General features: G+C 33.8%; 3 protein-coding genes across 3 annotated transcripts; all 3 read left to right on the forward strand.

Annotated features, from left to right (window-relative positions):
* The first annotated feature begins 866 nt into the window (after positions 1 to 866).
* Positions 867 to 3,281, forward strand: LOC115966063. The gene is made up of 4 exons (XM_031085400.1): positions 867 to 1,036; positions 1,675 to 2,445; positions 2,756 to 2,846; positions 2,973 to 3,281. Exons 1-4 carry the CDS (start codon positions 965 to 967, stop codon positions 3,062 to 3,064), a joined length of 1,026 nt encoding a protein of 341 aa, XP_030941260.1. The 5' UTR covers positions 867 to 964; the 3' UTR covers positions 3,065 to 3,281.
* A 5,765-nt stretch (positions 3,282 to 9,046) lies between these two features.
* LOC115964688 (probable disease resistance protein At5g66910) lies at positions 9,047 to 11,955 on the forward strand. Its single transcript, XM_031083950.1, has 4 exons — positions 9,047 to 9,578; positions 9,793 to 9,936; positions 10,121 to 10,961; positions 11,943 to 11,955. The coding sequence occupies exons 1-4, from the start codon at positions 9,047 to 9,049 to the stop codon at positions 11,953 to 11,955; spliced, it is 1,530 nt and encodes a 509-aa protein (XP_030939810.1).
* Positions 11,952 to 15,727, forward strand: LOC115965808. The gene is made up of 5 exons (XM_031085100.1): positions 11,952 to 12,392; positions 12,720 to 13,424; positions 14,802 to 15,031; positions 15,134 to 15,385; positions 15,526 to 15,727. Exons 1-3 carry the CDS (start codon positions 12,006 to 12,008, stop codon positions 14,820 to 14,822), a joined length of 1,113 nt encoding a protein of 370 aa, XP_030940960.1. The 5' UTR covers positions 11,952 to 12,005; the 3' UTR covers positions 14,823 to 15,031; positions 15,134 to 15,385; positions 15,526 to 15,727.
* The last annotated feature ends 4,348 nt before the right edge of the window (positions 15,728 to 20,075 follow it).

Consider the following 20,075-nt stretch of genomic DNA (forward strand, 5'->3'; position numbering starts at 1 on the left):
GATTAAATTGGAGAAATTGTATCAAATTTATACAAAATAAAATGGGTGGAAGAAAAGTCAAAATATAAGAAAGAGAAAAGGATGAGAGAAGTGCAATGGAAAAGTAATGAGTAGTGGGAAAAAAGAGAGGCAAACATGGAGGAAAAAGGTTAGAAAAAGTATAACAGTAGGTGTGAGCTAATAGGAAAATAAAGAGTTTTATTTTTTATTTTTTAAAAAATTTTAAGAATAGGAAGAAAAAAAATTTAAAAGAGAAAAGAAGATGTAGAAAATAAATAGATGATGTGGCCACTAATGTGGCTTAATAGAAGCATAGCAACAACAAATACTATGCTTGAAGTTTTAGATATATATATATATATATATATATGTATGTATGTATATGTATGTATATATAAAAGAAAAAAAAAAAGAAAAAAAAAGAAGTGTTTGTCTAGATATTTGGTCAAATTTTCTGACTAGTACAAAGTACTAAGATAGCTAGGCCTTTATTAAGAATGGCAAAATAGCCTTTGTCAAGCCATTTGGTCAGGTTTCTTGATTAGTGCAAGGTGCTTAGATGGCTAGACCTGTATATGATTTGTCATTTAGTTGGATTTCCTACAAGCAGTTAGAATGTTGGACCTGTGAATGATTAGTAATTTTGTGGATATATAATTTATGATTAAGTTTTGGGAAGAGCAATCGGGAGTTTCCTTATTGTAAGTGTTGTCAAATGTGAGGATATTTGGTCAAATTTTAGATATATATATAAATGAAAAAAAAAAGTGTTTTTTTTTAGGGGAAAAAAAAAGTGTTTGTCCAGATATTTGGTCAGATTTCCTGCGAGTTAAGGTTCAACTATGTTATTTTAATCACTTATTCTTCTCATTATTATTTAATGTAGGATTTCACTCACACATATATACCCAACATTCTTGGATTCAAAAATGATATTCCACCAATTTGAGCATGCTTGGGTCTCATGAAGTTTCTTATATTGCATAAATATGAACTTTTATTGGGAAGGCCAATTCCACGAGAAGTGAGAGAAATGGTGAGCCTTGATTTGTTAATAAAATATATGGCCATGAGATAAATTCGTATTTTAGTCATTTTGGAGTGTTTTAGAAAAAGATAACTATTTTGTGTAATCATAACTTTTAAGACCCAATTTATTATATAGGATAAATCTTATGTCCATACAAGGCATGACTTAATCAAGAATCGGATATAAAATAAAAAAATATTTCAATAATATAAATATAAATTATTAAAATAAATAGTAAAACTAAAAGATCAAAAATTACTTCAAGTTACGTGACAAATGCACATTGTATACATCCAAGTTTTTATAAAACCAAAGATTATACTAAATTGTAAAATAATTTAAAATTTAAAATAAAATAAAAGCCTTTAAAATATCTTTAGACTTTTGATTATTGAGCTTAATCAGAGTAAGATTCATTTAAAAAAAAAAAAACAGTAATAGAGTTTTACTTGAAGTAAACTATTGCTAATAATTGTAATGTACTTCTAATGATTCACATAGTAAAATTATGTTGTACAACTTGTAATACTTTCATTTTGCCTCATAATTTCACATGTAAGGATTTTGTGTTTGTGTATAAATAGGTTTTAGTCAAGACTTATGTGAATTCCTGTTGCTTTTAATAAATAGACTTAAATTTACAGATCTTGCCTGTGGACGATTGGAATGCAATTTCATTTGATTTGATGCAAGGTTTGTCAAATTTGGAAGAATTAAAAGTTAAAAATTATGGAGGAATCCATGAGGTGATTAAGCTTGAAGGGCTTCTTACTATAAAAGGAGAACAGGATCTGTTACTTCCAAGATTGAAGAACATGTTGTTGATTGGTCTACATGAACTGAGGTGCATATGGAAAGGCGCAACTAAACTTATTAATCTTAACAATCTTGAAGATTTAGAAGTCATCGGGTGCAAAAAATTGACGCATCTCTTCACACCGGCCCTCGCTCAAAGCTTACAAAAGTTGAAATCTCTTAAAATTGAAAGGTGTGACGAATTGGAGCATCTAATTGTTGAAAATGTAGAAGAACAGGTCTCATCAGAGAGTCATCTCCAACTTTTATGCTTCCCTAAACTGAAAAGAGTCCATGTCAGATACTGCAATAAATTGAAATATCTCTTCCCCATGACCGTCGCTGATAGTCTTTTAGAACTAAAGATTCTCATAGTAAAAGAAAACTCTCAATTAATGGAAGTATTCACACATGAAGGAGACGCTGGAGTTCCGAAATATGTAACGCTCCCTCAACTAGAATTTATGGGACTCAAAGGTCTACCAAGCCTTTTTAACTTCTGCCCAAACAACTATCAGTTTATATTGCCAAAATGGTGCCAGTTAGAAGTGAAAAGCTGTAAGAACATGAGGACGACTTTTACCCGTACTCCAGACAGAAGTGTGCTTATAAATGGAGAGGTAATCCAATATTCCTGCCTTTTTTTTTTTATTATTTATTTATTTATTATCTGTTCACTAAATTATTGGTAGTAGTATACATATTACTACTACTAATAATTATTTGATTTATAACACCAAATATCCTATATATGTTGTGCATGTGCTTAATTATAATCAACCTCACTGATAACTGATAAGTACCGTTTGTCTAGTTGGGAGCTTGAGACGAATTTTATTATATATTTAAAATGTTATTATTATTTGATTTATTTCCTCTTGCGTTGCCAGAACAAATAAATGCTTGTTGGCTTTCGATTTGGTTGTTCAGGTAGCCCAGATCGACGAGCCTACAGGGATTTCAACAATTTCTCCAGTGCTTACCATATGCCCTGCCGACAACGATATAACATGGAGGACAGGTTTTAACTTTTAACTACACGTACCTTTTATTTTATATATATAAATATATATATATATATATATATATATATTTCCTTACTTCTTGCTTTGACAAAATAAACTATTGTTATGTTCAATTGATTTAGACCGCAAACGGGATAATAACTCCGAAGATGATATTTTGTGGCTGTTGATTGGATGGATGGAGCTGCTAATTCTGGAGTTGGACTCGCATTAGGTCTCCGAAGATTGTCATCTTTGTATTACACAACTCTTTTGCTTTCTATTTATTTTCTTTTAACATCGCTATATCGTTAAACTCTAGATACGTTACAAGTTTGTGTGATAATTCTACTTTCCTAGTTCCTTTACACTTTATGCTTTCAGCAACACACGACAACAAACAAATAATTTATTTGATGCGTGTTTTATATTATTTTATTTTTTGATAGATAATGTGCTTTTTCTTTCTATTTCTTAAACAAGAGACAAATATTTGTACAACTTTTTTTAGGTGATAATTTATGATTGGAACATCATTTTTACACTTTTTATTATTGTTAACGGTCATTTTCGCGACAAATTTTATGGTTCGACGGAATGACTTAGCCCAATTGCTTAGCGGATCCGACTAATGTATTTTTATCAATGTATTCTGCTCTGTTGCGTGGCCCAAGCCCATCCGAATGGTAGGAGAATTGAATAGGAATGGTTATGGTGGGTGTGGGTTAGTTCCCATTGGATCTTTTACATAGGCCCAGCCTATATGTGCCACGAAATGGGCTAGGGACACTGGGGGCATCTAGGGCCCATTAAGGAGGTCCAATGTCAGAAATTTCCACCCCAGATTTGACTCTATGCTTTGTGTGACTGTGACCCTGATTTTCAGCCCAGCTCCATTTTCCCACACCAAGGCAGCTGACTCTAAGAAAAAGGCTGAGTAGCCTAGCCCACTCAGCCACCTAAATGTAGTCTTCCAAGACCTACAAGGACCAAAGACAGCAGCTATAAAGAGGAAACAACTTTATTTTCCAAAATCATGCAAAAAGCAACCAAACTTTTCCCTAAGCATAAAACATAACACACCAAGTCATAAAGATAGCATCTGAAAGGTCCAAGGCCTTCCTCCCACCTAAGAACTGGTCACAAGCATCCCCTAAAGCTTGGTATAAATATGCATAATCAGTCCACAAAAAAGGGAACGTTTTCCACACAAAAAACCCAAAAACTTTGACATAAAAAGCCCAATCAGCTAACTAGTGTATGGACGATTTTGAAGGGCTGGGGGTAAAAATATTGAGATAGAGGAACTCTCCCTCTCTTGCTCGGGACCTCCTTCAATTTCTCCCTCTGTGTGACTGCTGACTGAAATTTCTGACTCATAAATATACAGTTTCTGCGTTTTCTTATGTTTTCATTTTTGTGTTGGTTTCTTTTTCCATAAAGCACCATTAGCCTTTGTATACCCTACATTGTGAATTTTGGGCTTGGCTCTTCAAATAACTAACGAATTTGACGAACCCAAGGGGAGTTTTGGGCTCATCTCTGCAATCTCGGCCCTTGTTGCACACAAAAAAAACGTCCCCGACAATTATACGCCAATCACAACAGATATTCAACAAATATTTCATTCTACAGACATCAAATTTGAAAGGGATCATAAAAATTTATTTAGATTTTAATTGGCATTCCAATTAAATTGATTAAATTGGAATTTTACAAATTTCACAAATTTAATATATTTATTTATATTTTAATTAATTATTAAATTAATTATGATACAGTTCATAATTCTAGTGGAACTTCGTTCCTCCCTCAAAAACTTTAAAACTTTTTTATTTTTGTGTTGTTGATAGGCTTGATTTTTAAACCAGAAAGTGACTGATAAGATGATTACCACTAGTTGGAAAAAGTGACTTATAAGATGATTACCAGTACCACTAGTTTCTCAAAAAAAGAAAATAGAAAAGAAAAGAAAAAAGAAAGATGATTACCACCAGTGGAGCTAGCTTTTCCGACTCAATAATTGTGTTGTGCTAGTATTACCGAATCATGGTACATTTTCTCTGAATGTGGAGACTGCGGTCTGCGAGTGACTGGAGACTTTGCAGATTCCCATAACAAAAGGTATGCGAAAAGCCGCTCTACAATCTTCATTTTCCACTAATTCCGGCACAGTTATTGCTTTACGATCTTTGATCATGCTACTTAATTACTCTGCAGATTTTGTCTTGGTTTATTTCTTTTCGTTTTTTATTTTTATTTTTTAATCATTCTAATATTCTATGGGAAATAAAGAAAGAAAGAAAGAAAAATTACAAGTCAAACCTAATGAAATGGAGTTTGAAGATTAAAATACTTAAGAATTGCAGAGTTTGTAAGATAGCCGTATCATATTGTATATTACACCTACATATATTTTTAAGTTTTTGGGAAAACATTTTTGGCCCCCATATTTTGACGTCATTTTCATTTTGATTATCAAGTTGTCATTGCTTCCATTTGATCTTTATATTTTTAAATTTAAACATTTTGTTACCTATCATCATCTCACTTACTGTAAGTGGCTACAGAACTAGTTTAAACTGCACTACTAGTTTAAAAATGGTATTTTTGTAAGTAGTACAGAGCTATTCTTTGACTTTGAGGGCAATACCCCCCAAATTTTGGGAAAAAAAAAAATAGTAGTATATATATAGTAACTGATTTTAGCAATTTTTGCCAAATAAAATTACTCTTGCCCCTTAACAAAATCATATGCCCTCTTAAACAAAAAGAAGAAAGCACATAATATATATATATATATATATATATATTTATATACACTGATCTAGAATCTTAAAATACAAAGTAGCAAGTTCAAAACAATTAATTAGCCCAACCACAAAATGACCAAGAGAAAAGCTAAAGAAAATTTAGCCCAATCAACCAATTCTGGACAGCCCTTGAAACATTTAAACAAAACCAATCTGAACTCAATATCACAACAGATTCCCAAAACCATTCCATCAAATTCCAAAAAAAGAAAAAAAAAAAAAAGAAAAGAGCAAAAACCTAATTAGAGATGCTTGTGAAGGCCGAGGCATGACTGTGTGTGAAAGGGCAAAGAGAAAAGTGGGTGACCATTTCAATGGTATGTTGCAACTTGTGAGCTTGCATCTCTCTCTGGTGTCTATATTGTTGTTGTTTTTTTTACCTAGACTTTTCTTTCTCTATTTGAAATTTGATAGCATTTCTTACATGAGTAATGAGTTGGGGGCGGGGGGCGCTTTAGAGACTAGAGTGACTCTCAGAGTGTGTCAGTGAATATGTGGTGTTAGTGTGTGTGTGGTTATTTTACTTTATTTATTTTGTGGTAGTTATTAAAAGTAATAAATAATAGTTAGTGTACTTTGTGTTTGGCAGAGTTAAAATCCACTTGGGTTATTCATTTTTTATTTTTAACTTAATTAGTTGGTTTATTAGTTAAGAAACTATTTGAATTGTAATGAGATCAACGTTGTTATTCAAGTATAATCAACATAATTACTCAATTAGAATGTGATTTTTTAATGTATTCTTTGATAATGTATATTAAAAGGGGAAGAGAGATGCAAATTTTAGTATAAAATAAATTATATGTGATTTTTGATATTTAAATAAATGTCAAGTTCCAAAGCAGATGACATAGATTTTTGAAGTTCTAATGTATTAATAAAAAAAAATTGAAAAATGGTTATTTTGTTTTTTCTCTTTTATTGGTATTTCTTTAATATTGAATGGTAGCTTGGATTTTCATAAAAAAAAAAAAAAAAAAAAAAAAAAAAAAAAAAAAAAAAAAAAAAAAATCTGTTAATGTCCCCCCCCCCCCCCAACCAAAAAAAAAAAAAAAATTACAAGTTCTGGCTCCATTCTTGTTTGTAAATGAGATGACAACCAAAATAATTAAGAGTTGTGAAAATTTGAGGACAAAATTGAAAATAAGGCCAAATATAAGTAGCAAAAAGTTATGAAAATAAACATATATTATGATCCATAAACTTTTTTTTATACATAATTTTAGACTACAAAAACTTATAATTTAAACAATTTATTGATAATATAGTTATTAATCTTTAATTTTTTTATAAATTTTGTAAGTATGGAGAATATAAGAAGGAAATATAATTCAATGGTGAATTTGTCAAAATTCATACCCAATAAAAAATATATTAAGTAAAGTTGTAGCCTTAAGTTACAACAAATTTCATAGTTAAACTTTTTTCTTATACTTATATACTTCCACTTTACGTGAATTTGATACTTTTATTGACAATCTTTTTTTTTTTTTTTTTTTATAATTATGTCATTATATACAGTAGCAAACTTATCAAAATCAATATTATTAGTTCCATGTTTTACTGTATGTATTAAATATCAACATTTATATTCTTATTATACTTTTGAGTTTTTTTATCTATTAAGATTTTCTATAATTTAAATGATTAGATCTTGATTATCATAATAATATTGAGTTTTTTATCTTATGATTTTCTATAATTTTTTTTTAAGAATTAATTACAACATACTACTAACCCCATAGTTCGAACCATTTTCCCCTTAAACTCCTAAACACTTTATGTATGGAGAAGTGTCAATTCAACTACAATTTTAAATTATAATAATACTGGACAATAAATACTTTTAATTTTTTTTTTTTTTGGCTAAGTAAATGAGTGAAAGAATATAGACTAAATTACATGTACGGTCCTTAAAGTCCAATGTTTCAAAATTTTTATTTGTCCTTTCATGTTTGATTTAGTTTTTTGTTTGGCGCTTTCAAGTTTAATTCTATTTTCATGATAACTCTTTACGTTTTAAAATTTTCATTTTGACCATTTATATTTGATTCAATTTTATATTTGCCATTAATGAAAATGAAAATTTTGAATTGTAAATGGCCAATTAACTAAAAACCTAATCAAATATGAATGACTAAAATATAAAATTTTGAAATGTAAAGAACCAATATGAAATGAACTCAAATTTAAGGAACAAAAGTATACTTTAGTGAAAATAATATTAGAATTTAGGATTAATTATTATGTAATTATTTCCCTACTCTATTGTGTATACATACATTTTTATGAAGAAAAATATATTATTACAATATAATTTGAGTTTCTATATATATTTTTTTATAGCTTGTGAAATATAACATAATGTTCTTTTATGTTTTTTATTCGATTAAAATTCTTACTTCTTTATATTTTTTCTTTTATATTGTATTTTTATAGGTTCTAAAATAGTTGAGATTGATAAAATATTTTTATTTATAATTTTTTGAATGAAATTTGATATATAACAGATATAATGGTACATATTAATTAATCAATAAGAAAACTTTAAGAAAAAGAAAATGTAAGAAAAGTAATTCTCTCTATTTTTCCTTGCAATAGAAGGGCAAGCGCTGAATTGACATATTTCCAAGTACAGAATGCTTAAGGATCTAGAAAAGAAAGAGTTCGAGTTGCAGGGTTAGCAATATATTAGCATAACCATCTCATTAAAAAAAAATAAAAATAAAAATAAAGTCTGCGTACTCTGTTCTCCCAATACTCTTCATTGTGCTATCCGTAGCAATTGTTTAATTTGCATACTCGGAAGTGTGTTAGCACGTAAACAAGGTACACTTCTGATTTCAAATTCGTCGCTTCACCTTTCGTTCTTGTCTATATTTAAACCAGCATAATTTGTCTTTTATTTTCAGATTAGATGGAATCTGCCATCTCCATTTTATTTGAGATTGGAAAGTACACTGTAAAGCCGATAAAACGTCAAGTTAGCTATTTGTTTCATCTCAACACTATCTTCAATGATCTTAGGAAAGCAAAAGAAGAACTGGTATCGATACAAGCAATAGTGCAAGAACGAGTTGAGAGAGCCAGAGTGAATACCGAAGTTATAGAAATAATTGTACAAGAGTGGCTCACAAATGTGAACCAAGTAGTGGCAGACGTGCATACTTTAGAAAAACAAAATAGAAGAAAACAAGAAATTCAGCAATCATCGGTTTCCTAAATGGATTGGGCGATACAAATTAAGCAAGGAAGCCACACAGAAGACAACGACTATAAGAAAACTCCATCTTGAGGGCAATTTTACCCAGGTTGCCTACCGTGCTCCAACTCCTGGTATAGAAATCTTTATGTCTAGTGATTTTGAAATGTTTGAATCAAGAAAAATGACTTTTCAACGAATTATGGAGGCATTATGTGACAATAATAGATACAGTATTGGAGTATGTGGTGTGGGAGGGGCTGGGAAGACAACTTTGGTGAAGGAAGTACATAAGAAAGCCAAAGAATCAAATCTTTTTAAAGACATTGTGATGACTACTGTGTCCTTTACTCCAGACATTAGAAGAATTCAGGGGGAAATTGCGGACCAATTAAAACTAAAACTTGATGAGGAGAGCAGTTCAGCAAAAGCAAATCAAATATGCTTGAGAATAAAGAGTGTAGAAAAGATTCTATTAATCTTGGATGATGTCTGGAAAGATGTTGAGTTGGAAGTTATTGGAATTCCATTTCATGATGATCACAAGGGTTGCAAGATTCTTCTGACTACAAGGAATGACCATGTGTGCAATTTAATGGATTGTGGAAGGAAGATTCCCTGGAACTTCTTATCAGATAAAGAATCATTGGCTTTAATAAAGAAAATTTCATGTATAATTGATGACTATCCTCCTTTGAATGATGTGGTTATGAAAGTTGTAAAAGAGTGCAAAGGTTTGCCTATTGCAATTGTTACAGTGGGAAAGGCTCTAGCAAGAAAACCTCTCGATTGGAAGGTAGCCCTCAAGCAACTAGCTAGAAGAGTCTAGGCTTATGGATATAGAAGGTGTTGATGATGAAAAAAATGTTTATGTATCTCTTAAGTGGAGTAACGAGCGTTTAAAACGCAAAACCAGGTTTTGCTTTTTGTTTTGTTCTTTATTTCCAGAAGATTATGACATTTCTATTGAAGAATTAGCTAGATATATGATGGGGATAGATGAATTTGGAACCATTACCTGTCTTGAAGAAATGAGGAACAAAGTGCGTGTAATAATTAATAACCTCAAAGATTCTTATTTGTTGTTAGAAAGTAATCGAGAAAACACATGTGAAAATGCGTGACATGGTTCGTGATGTTGCCTTGTGGATAGTATCCAAAGGAGAAAATGAATTCACGCTAAGAGTCTGCACTCGTTTAGAAGAACGAAAACTTTGATCGTATGACAGCAATATCCTTGATGACTTCAGTGAAGTTAATGACACGTTGTTTGCAGAGCTGAATGTTCTCAAAGTTTTAAGTCTACGACTAAAAGTCTTGTCACCAGAATCTTTTGACTCGTTTACAAATCTTCGAAGCCTATATTTGTCACATTGCATTTTTACTAACATCTATTCCTTGGGAAAGCTTAAAAGACTTGAGATTTTGAGCTTGTACCATTGCCGTATGGATGCATTACCAAATGAATTGGGGGAATTGCAGAATTTAAGACTGCTAGATTTGATGAGGTGTGAGTGTGACCAACAAAAACCGATTCCGCCAGGTCTATTACAAAGATTATCCTTACTAGAACAACTATACATTGTTAAAGACAACTTCAAAGATTGGGATGATGCAAATAGATGCAACGTTAACCTATCAGAGTTGAGTTCACTATCTCGCTTGATTGTGCTCTCTTTACACTTGAGCATGAAACGTATTCCCGAAGGCTTTGTTTTTCCAGACTTGCAAAGATATGGCATATCTATTAACAGCTTCTATGGGTATCACATATTTACTGGTCGTCAAATTCCAGAATATCCAAACTCAAGAATCTTAAGAATCATCAAATTGGATGCCTCCTCACCTAATGCGTTCAAGCTATTGTTCAGTAATGTGGAATATCTTTTAATTGATTCTTGTGGGATGGAATACCTCATTGATATAACTGGAGGAAATCATGCTGTTATGTTCTCTAATTTGGTCAAATTATCTCTTCAAAATTTGAGCTGTTTGAGAACAATATGCCAGGGACCCGACCATCAGTTGACTTTCAGCAATCTCACAGTACTAGAATTGAATTATTGCAGGTTATTGACCAAGCTACTCTCACCTGTCGTTGCTCAAAGTCTAGGAAAGTTGGTGTTAAATATTATCATTGATACACCATGTTGAATATGCTAATATTTAACATTTGATACACCATGTTGAATATGCTAGTATGGATGCGGAAGCGAAAGTATAAAGTATAAAACACAATAACACACGAGGTTTACGTGGTTCAGCCTAACGGCCTACATCCACGGAGGAAACCCTAAAGGGCTATATCAATAATATATTAGAGTGTAGTACAAATCCTGTGTTACAATGAATCATAACATGTGTATATATAGTAGACTAAACCCTAGACTAATAGACTTCTAGTACAAGTAGGAGACTTGACTTGCACACAAAGTAGAATTAGACTTGGGCCTATGCTAATGGGCTAATATATCTCTAACACCCCCTCTCAAACTCAAGATGGAAGCTTGATGAAATCTTGAGATTTGATAAGGTTGAGAAGATCCCTTGAATGAAGTTTGGCTCTGTGACGGTAGTTTGAGGAAGGCAATGGTCTTGCAGTGTTGATGCGACTTCTAACGGTGACTTGACTATACCGGAGAGTTTTGACGGCAGCAGTAGGAAGCCAAAGAAGATGAACGCAGCGAAGAAAAACACCGAGGAAGACAAAGATTGCTCTTAAATATACCGTAAGGACAGAAAACCATGGCCACAAGAAGGTGGCTCTGATACCATGTTAAATATTATCATTGATACACCATGTTGAATATGCTAGTATGGATGCGGAAGCGAAAGCATAAAGTATAAAACACAATAACACACGAGATTTACGTGGTTCAGCCTAACGGCCTACATCCACGGAGGAAACCCTAAAGGGCTATATCAATAATATATTAGAGTGTAGTACAAATCCTGTGTTACAATGAATCATAACATGTGTATATATAGTAGACTAAACCCTAGACTAATAGACTTCTAGTACAAGTAGGAGACTTGACTTGCACATAAAGTAGAATTAGACTTGGGCCTATGCTAATGGGCTAATATATCTCTAACAGTTGGAAAATCTAAAACTCTCAAACTGCAATGCATTGAAGCAAATAATTTCAAAGGAGGACAGAATGCTATTGCATAGTCAAAATCAACATATATCCCTCCCGAAATTAAGATTTCTTGAAATAGTTGGATGCAATCAACTAGAATATATCTTTCCAATCACAGTAGCTCAAAGCGTTCCACTACTAGAAACGCTTATAATGAGGAAACTTCCTAAATTAAAGCAAGTATTTGGCCATGAAGATGAAGGAGAAGTTGGGGATGGGAATGACGTCATACTATCTCAGTTGCGATGGTTAATCCTTGAGGACTTGCCAGATTTTGGCAGTTTATATCGAGGAACTTGTTCTTCAATGTGGCCATCTTTGGAGGCGCTAAAAGTGGTGAACTGCCCTGAGATGAAGTCATCATTTGCCGCTGATCTGGAAACTAATATGCGAGCTCTAGGAAAGGTAATTTTTTCAATAAATGTACACCCACATGTCAATCTCACATAGAGTGAATGAGCCCAGCGCAGGAGATAACTTCCTTGTCTTGGTCTTAGTAATCCATATTTTTAAGGGTCTTCTTCAAAAATTTCTTTGCGTAGTGGCTAGCAATCACCATTACTTGTGCAGAAATTTATTGTTATCAAACACATTACATATAGTTTCACTTTCAAATATCATTTAAAAAAAACTCTTGCTTCACATAAAACACATATCTTGTCCTTCTTTCCATAAATAAATATATGTTTGAGTCTATTGGTTTAATTAAATTTGTAAATGTGTATTTTTCAGAAATTAAAAGTATTGCACGTGGAAAGCGGACTGTGTGACTTAGTTCTACTTCTTTTGACTCAAGGTTTGTTAAATCTGGAAGATTTGGGAATTAATAACTGTGAAGAATTAGAAGAGATGTTTAAGCCTGAAGGATTTCTTTCCCAAGGAAATCATCAAGAACAATTGTTGCTCTCGAGGTTAACAGTGTCCAGGTGTAAGCGATTAAGAAAGCTCTTCACACTAACCATTGCTATAAGTCTACAGAAATTGACATTTCTTAATATAGATAGGTGTGATGAATTAGAGCATTTAATTACTCAGGATGATCAGATCTTACCAGAGGCTCATCTCCAGCACACATGCTTTCCACAACTAGTTGAAGTCAGTGTCAATGAGTGCAACAAAATGACGTGTCTCTTCCCTGTGACCATTGCTGATGGTCTTCTACGGCTACGACGTGTAGAAATAAAAGGAGCCTCTCAATTTGTGGAAGTGTTCGCCCAAAAAGATGGAAGAGATGGCCAAATTCGAAAAGATGTCATACTCCCTAAACTGAAGTACTTAAGATTCACACAACTACCATGCCTTGTCAACCTTTGCCCAAGGAACTACCATTTTACACTGCCATCTTTATATCGCTTAGAGTTAGACGTGCTAACTTGTCCAGACATCACTGGCTGTTTTACCCGAACTTTAGACGATGTCGTGCATGTAAATGGAGAGGTAAGTACAATTCCTGCGGTTGGTTTTGTTTTGCTTTTTTTGGAAGTGCTTTCTATTTGATACTATTACTAGTAACAACTAACAAACACTACTAAATAACATAATAATAATCATCCCTAATATCCACTTTTCTCTACTTCAAAATATATTTATGTTTAAACTCTTAACTACTTCTTGTTAACTAAAAATTGTTATATATGCATTTTTCTTTTATAATTAAAAGAAGAAAAAAAAAATAATAATAAGAAGAAGAAAGAAGCAAAGCCTCTAAACACGGCATGGTGTGTGTGATGATAATAATAATATAGTAGCCCATCCAATAGTTCATATTCTTAATATTAATAAATCCGAATACTTTGTAACCATTGAAAAAAATCCCTAACCTATAGTGCATATACTAGGGTAATTATTAGTTTCATTTTTTATTTTTATGTTGCATGTATTTAATTAGTTTAAGAAAATACAAATTTTAATGAGATTTGCAACGTGTTTGGAACTTTGGAGGGAGAGAAGGGTGGAAGGAGGAGAGGAGAGGGGAGAGAAATGATTACTCCTTCCTCTTGTTTGGATATTTTAAAATTTAAGTAGGAGAAGGAGAAGGGGAATAACTAACACTTCCTTTATTTGGATACTTTAAAAATTAATATGGGAGAGGGGAGGGGATAATCATATAAAATAAAAATTAACAATTATGATAATTTTTTGCTGATTTTAAAAAAATAGTATAAATGAACCTCCCTCTCCTGCTCTCCAAAGTTTCCCTATTTGGGAAGCTAAAAATTAAGGGTTTGGAGAGAAGGCAAGAGGCAAACAATTTAGGCAAATCTAGCTCTCAAATGAGCTAGGACATGAGTGGAGGCTCTTAATATGATTTCGTAACTAGTTTGTTTTGGTTGTTATGCCGATTGGATAGAATCAAATGTAGTCAAGTGTAATTGAATTCTAACGCAACGACAAACCAATTTCAATAAAAAGTAGAGAAATAAAGTAGGATGGAAAAGATATAAAATCAATAAAAGAAGATGAGTAGAAAAACTTATTAGATATCATACCCTTGATACCCCCTTCAACTTATTCGACTACAAAAGACTTTATGAGTGGAGCTAACTAAAGCTTATTTGTGATGAGTTTGAATTCTATATATTGTATTAAAAAATAATATATATTGCCTATAAAAGAATGTCAATAACGTAAACTTCGCCCGTCATATCATGGAAAGACCCTGCAATATATATAAACGTAGATTTAGCCATAAACAGGACTTGCCTGTTTGGCTGTTAAGGGCTAAAAATATCATTGGGCTTTTGTTTTCCACTTTCTTCTTGACTTGCCTGACTTTAATCAAATTTGTGATCTTTCTCATGTTTCAATTGCTAGTGCAGTCCTCCAGATAGATGAGAAAGAAGAGCTAGCCTGCAAGGCTCACAATGATTCACACAGCAAGACCCTGAACAACGACAATGCGAGTTTTTGTATAACGATTGGCCACTACAGGCTACATCTGTTCGGGGAACAACGACTGGAGTAAATTGTTATCTAATAATCTCAAGAGTCAATAACAATGCTCATAATCATCATCTAGAGGCCATGTGATGCAAGCATACCGGGTACGTAGCTTGCTGCAGTTTTCTATTAATGTTGGTTTCTCCTGAACTTGTTTTGGTTTGATTTCATATATAACTGTGACATTTATCTTCTTTGTACCCTAGGTGATCGATGCTTGTGGTGGGATTACTAAGGTGCTACTTGTTTTCAGCTATCGCTGACGGCCTTTGTTCTTGTTGTGATGTGCCTCGTATTTTCTGTTTACTTAGACGAATAATAAGTTTAGTTACATGTTTGAAACTATGTTGGGTTTATTAGTCATATGAGAGAGAGAGAGAGAGAGAGAGAGAGAGATCTAAGGGCCTCCCCCCACCATCCAGCCTCCCTCCACCATCAAACTACCAAAACTACTACTGGTAAATTTTTTTTTTAAATTTTAATTTGGCCGTTAAATATGATTTAGGTTTGAGCGTTTTGGCTAGATTGGTTTTGATTAAGGTATTTGAGTTCCAATTTATTTTGTTTTCAATATTTATGTTTGATTTGGTTTTGTAAGGGAAAGATTCAGAGCCAAAAAAAATCCCCTAAATCTTTGTTCATAAATAAAGAACCAGGAGATGTCGTGCTTGATGAATTCATAGAAAGAGGAGGACAAGAAGCCCAATGATCAATCGTCTAATATAAAGTTTAATGTGTGAAATTATTGTTGTCTTTGTGTTTCTATATGTCCGATTTTGGTAATGTATTAATTTATTTGATTTGGGGTTAGAAATGACCCAAAAAAAAAAAAAAATTGTGAATATATCCTGTAGTACTTACAGTAACCAGTTCTCTGCAATTTTATGTAAATTGACTTTTCCAATTTTCAACTGCTTCCGTAACAGTCATGATATCCAAGATGTGTCCTGCTTCACAGCCTGTTCTTTTTTAACTTTGAAAGCAGCACTTCCCCATTGGTAATTACCATGGCAATGTTTATAGAGTACGAATCATTTATAGACTCAATTATATGCATCCGATTGTATCTCCAAATTAATTTCATTGATGATTAATGTTGCACCATTAGAAGACAAAAAAGCAAATGCAACTCTCTAAAATTTATGCCAAATTTTTCAGAAACAAAATTACATTGATTAGCATTGACTGGAAAAAAACAGTATGTGGAGTAATTTATAACTTCCATCTGTTATGCATACAACCCACAACCCAGTTGTTTTAACAATAGCCATAAGCAAGTCTTTGTGAACATCAACCATGCATTATCTACTGCAATTGCAATTGAAACATATAGCAAAGGAATAAATGAATAAACAGGACAATTTCTTTCCTTTGACGAAATTTTAAAAGGCATCCAGATGGGAATAACCTGAAATTCCAGAAGCGCTATGTGTTGAATGTCTACCTTCGGACATTGAACTTGATTCCTCTATTGATGATATATAATAGAGAAGAATTCGCTTTGGCGTATGTTCGTAGTTTGGTTGGCATGAAACCTTTTAACCTTGTCAGGAATAGTGCTTTTCGTAGCCTCTAGTGTCATGGATTTCGTATTCTTGATTACTGGCTCTTCTCATTGGCCATTCTGTATAACCAAAAATTTTGTTAGGTTGTTGGTACGTATATCTTCTTATCGTTACCTATGATGGCTTATTTGTGGAATTTAAATTAAAAAAAAATGGATAATTGCTGGATTGATTTGAGGTAATCTGGCCTCCTTAAAAAATAAGTTTGGATGATAAATTTTCTGATAACTTTTATTCCAATAGCCACTGGATTTATACAAGTAGATGGCAACGTTCCAAAGCATAAAATCAGGACCACTAACACAATCGTGATCCTCTTAAACTCTTTTTAACTCCTAAAAAATAGAACTAAATAACAACAGACTCCAACTCCTAAAAGCTAGAACAAAATAATAACTCAACATTAAAAAACTACAACTAACATAACATTCAAATACCAACTATCTTAGCACAAATCAAGGAAAACACCACAGCTACCAATCTTCAAAGATCCCACCTACCCTGCAACAACTTGTGCATGTAACAACTCCTCCCCTCTTAAAGAGGTCCCTTGTCCCCAAGGGCATATTCTGGAAACTGATTCCTCATTGATTGCAAATTCTCCCAAGTGGCTTCTGTTGGGGAAAGTCCCTGCCAATGTACGAGTATTTCTTTCTTGTTTTGCCTTGTTCACTTATCCAACACAGCTTGTGGTCACACCAACAGCCCTTCTCTACCTTCTATGTTCAAGGGTAACTGAACTTGAGCTGAGACATGTGCCCCTAATTTTTCTTTTAACAAGGAGACATGAAAAATGGGATGAATGCGAGACTCATGTGGTAAGTCAAGCTTGTAAGCTACTGCTCCTATTCGTTGCAAGATTTGAAATGGACCATAGTAGCGTGGAGCTAGCTTAGCATTTCGTCGCAGTGCAACTGAAACTTGTTTATATGGTTGTAGGCGAACATAAACCCATGATGCCACTTCATATGCCTTCTCTTTATGCCTCAAATTGTAGTTTTTCTTCATCTGCTCTTGAGCTGCCTTGAGGTTCTGTTTTAATTCTTTTAGGGCTTCATCCCTTTGAATTAATTCCTCCTCCACAGCAGCCACCCTTGCTGTACCTGGGACATTGGCTAATAAAGATGGTGGTTCCCTTCCATAGACAACTTCAAAGGAAGTGTGTCGTATGGTTGAGTGCCAGCTAGTGTTGTAACTGAATTCTGCCCATGCAACCACTTAACCCATTGCTTGGGCTTGGTACTAGTGAAGCATAGCAAGTACATTTCCAAGGTTCGATTCACAACCTCACTTTGCCCATTAGTTTGAGGATGATAGGCTGAACTAAAGTTAAAACTAGTGCCATTTAAGTGAAATAATTCCTTCCAAAAAGCACTAATAAATGCAGGGTCTCGATCACAAACAATGATTCAAGGCATGCCATGAAGTTTGAAGATATTATCAAAAAATACTTGAGCAATACTTGAAGCAGTGTAAGGGTGAGCAATGGAAATGAAATGAGAGTATTTGGAGAATCGATCAACAACCACCATAACAGTGGACTTCCCTTGAGAGTTGAGACACTGGTAGCCCATCAATAAAGTCCATGGAAATGTCTTCCCAAACCTAGTTTGGAATGGGCAATGGTTGAAGAAGACCTACTGGAGACAATTGCTCATGTTATTGACGAACTTCACACATCCGAATATGAGCCTTAATATCATCTCTCATTTTACTCCAATAGAAATTTGCTCTTATTCTTCTTAAAGTTTTGTGAAAACCTTCATGGGACCCATTGTGAAATTGTTGGATGATGTCATGCTTTAAAGTTGAATTGGCTGGGAGGTAAAGTCGGTCCTTAAAGAGAAGCAACCCATCTCTTAATTCCCAAGGACCCACTGCATCATCATCATGGACTCGTTGCACTATGGCCTGCACTAAGGTGTTTTTCCCCTACTCTTCTTGGACTGTATCTAGCCAATGTGGAATGGGTGCTGAAATGGCAGCTAAGTGTTCTCTGGTTGGACTTCATCACGCCTAGATAGTGCATCCACCACCCGGTTCTCACAACCCCTTTATACACAATGGAGAAATCAAACCCCATCAACTTATGGAGCCATTGCTGCTGTGCTTCAGTGGTGATTTGTTGGGAACATAAATATTGTAAACTCTTCTGATCAATACGAACTAGGAACTTCCTTCCCAATAAATAGTGCCTCCATTTGCGAACAGCAATTACCAATGCCAGCTTTTCCTTTTCATAGGTTGACAACAATAAATTTTTACCATGAAGTGCTTGGCCATGGAATGCTATTGGATGCTCTTGGCGAAGAACAGCACCAATGCCTGTACCTAAAGCATCGCATTCAACTATGAATTGGTGAGAGAAATTTGGCAAGGCAAGTACAGGTGCCTTTGTCATTGCATCCTTAAGCCGTTGGAATGCAACTTCAACTTAAGGTGTCCAAGAAAATAGATTCTTTTTTGGCATGTGTATGAGTGGGGCTGTAATTTTGCCATAATCCTGGATGAACTTCCGATAGTATCCAGTGAGACCCAAAAAACCTCACATTCCTCGCAGATTGTTTGGCTTAGGCCATTGTACCATTGCTAAAATTTTCTCTTGATCAACTGATACTCCATCTTGTGAAACTATATGGCCCAAATATCGTACTTCCTACTGCCCGAATTGGCATTTTTCTCTCTTGACATAGAGTTGATGGCTTCACAAAATATTTAAAACAATCTGCAAGTGTTGCAAATGTTCTTGCCAAGAGACATTATATACCAGAATATCATCAAAAAATACAAGAACAAACTTACGTAATTAATTCTTGAAAACGTCATTCATCAACGCTTGGAATGTGGATGAAGCATTAGTGAGTCCAAATGGCATGACAAGGAACTCATAATGGCCATAGTGAGTGCAGAATACTGTTTTTGGCACGTCATCTGGGTTACTCGAATTTGATGGTAACCAGATTGCAGGTCCAGTTTTGAGAAAAACATGGCTCCATTTAATGCATCAAGCAGCTCATCAATTGCTGGAATAAGGAACTTGTCCTTGATGGTGATTTGATTTAGAGATCGGTAATTCAAGCACATATGCCAAGAACCATCACCTTTTTTCACTAATACGTCTGGAGAGGAAAAAGGGCTATTGCTAAGACGAAAGACCCCAGTGGTTAACATTTTAGTGACCAATCTCTCAATTTCTGACTTTTGATAATGGGGATACTTGTAAGGCTTTAGACAAACCAGGTTACTTCCTATTTGTAATGGAATGTGATGATCTTGAGCTCTTTTAGGTGGCAAGCCTTTGGATTCCTTGAAAATTTCTTTGAAAGCTTCCAAAAGTTGTGACAATCTTGGCTTTTCTTTTTCCTCCCCAACCAACGTGTCTAACAAAGTGGGTGCCACCAAATGCAAAATAGCTCCCTTTGGTTGTTTCCCTGTATGTTTCTCAAGCTCATGGCCCTCTACCCACCTATCAGACAAACCTTTTAGAATTATTTCCTTATCTTGGCTCATAAATTTCATGGTAAGTTTGGCAAAGTCCCAAAGGATTTCTCCAAGTGTACGGAGCCAATGAGTACCTATAACC

This window comes from Quercus lobata, chromosome 10 (assembly GCF_001633185.2).
Source record: "Quercus lobata isolate SW786 chromosome 10, ValleyOak3.0 Primary Assembly, whole genome shotgun sequence".
In the NCBI taxonomy this organism is placed as follows: domain Eukaryota; kingdom Viridiplantae; phylum Streptophyta; class Magnoliopsida; order Fagales; family Fagaceae; genus Quercus; species Quercus lobata.

Excerpts from the sequence above, each read along its gene's own strand:
- LOC115964688 (XM_031083950.1), top strand. The coding sequence starts at position 9,047 with ATGGAGGCATTATGTGACAATAATAGATACAGTATTGGAGTATGTGGT. Across the intron at positions 9,579-9,792 it reads AGTTGTAAAAGAGTGCAAAG|AAGATTATGACATTTCTATT; the intron begins GTTTGCCTATTG and ends CTTTATTTCCAG. Across the intron at positions 9,937-10,120 it reads TTCTTATTTGTTGTTAGAAA|AGCTGAATGTTCTCAAAGTT; the intron begins GTAATCGAGAAA and ends CGTTGTTTGCAG.
- LOC115966063 (XM_031085400.1), top strand. The coding sequence starts at position 965 with ATGAAGTTTCTTATATTGCATAAATATGAACTTTTATTGGGAAGGCCA. Across the intron at positions 1,037-1,674 it reads CACGAGAAGTGAGAGAAATG|ATCTTGCCTGTGGACGATTG; the intron begins GTGAGCCTTGAT and ends TTAAATTTACAG. Across the intron at positions 2,847-2,972 it reads CGATATAACATGGAGGACAG|ACCGCAAACGGGATAATAAC; the intron begins GTTTTAACTTTT and ends CAATTGATTTAG.
- LOC115965808 (XM_031085100.1), top strand. The coding sequence starts at position 12,006 with ATGCTATTGCATAGTCAAAATCAACATATATCCCTCCCGAAATTAAGA. Across the intron at positions 12,393-12,719 it reads ATATGCGAGCTCTAGGAAAG|AAATTAAAAGTATTGCACGT; the intron begins GTAATTTTTTCA and ends TGTATTTTTCAG. Across the intron at positions 13,425-14,801 it reads TCGTGCATGTAAATGGAGAG|TGCAGTCCTCCAGATAGATG; the intron begins GTAAGTACAATT and ends TTCAATTGCTAG.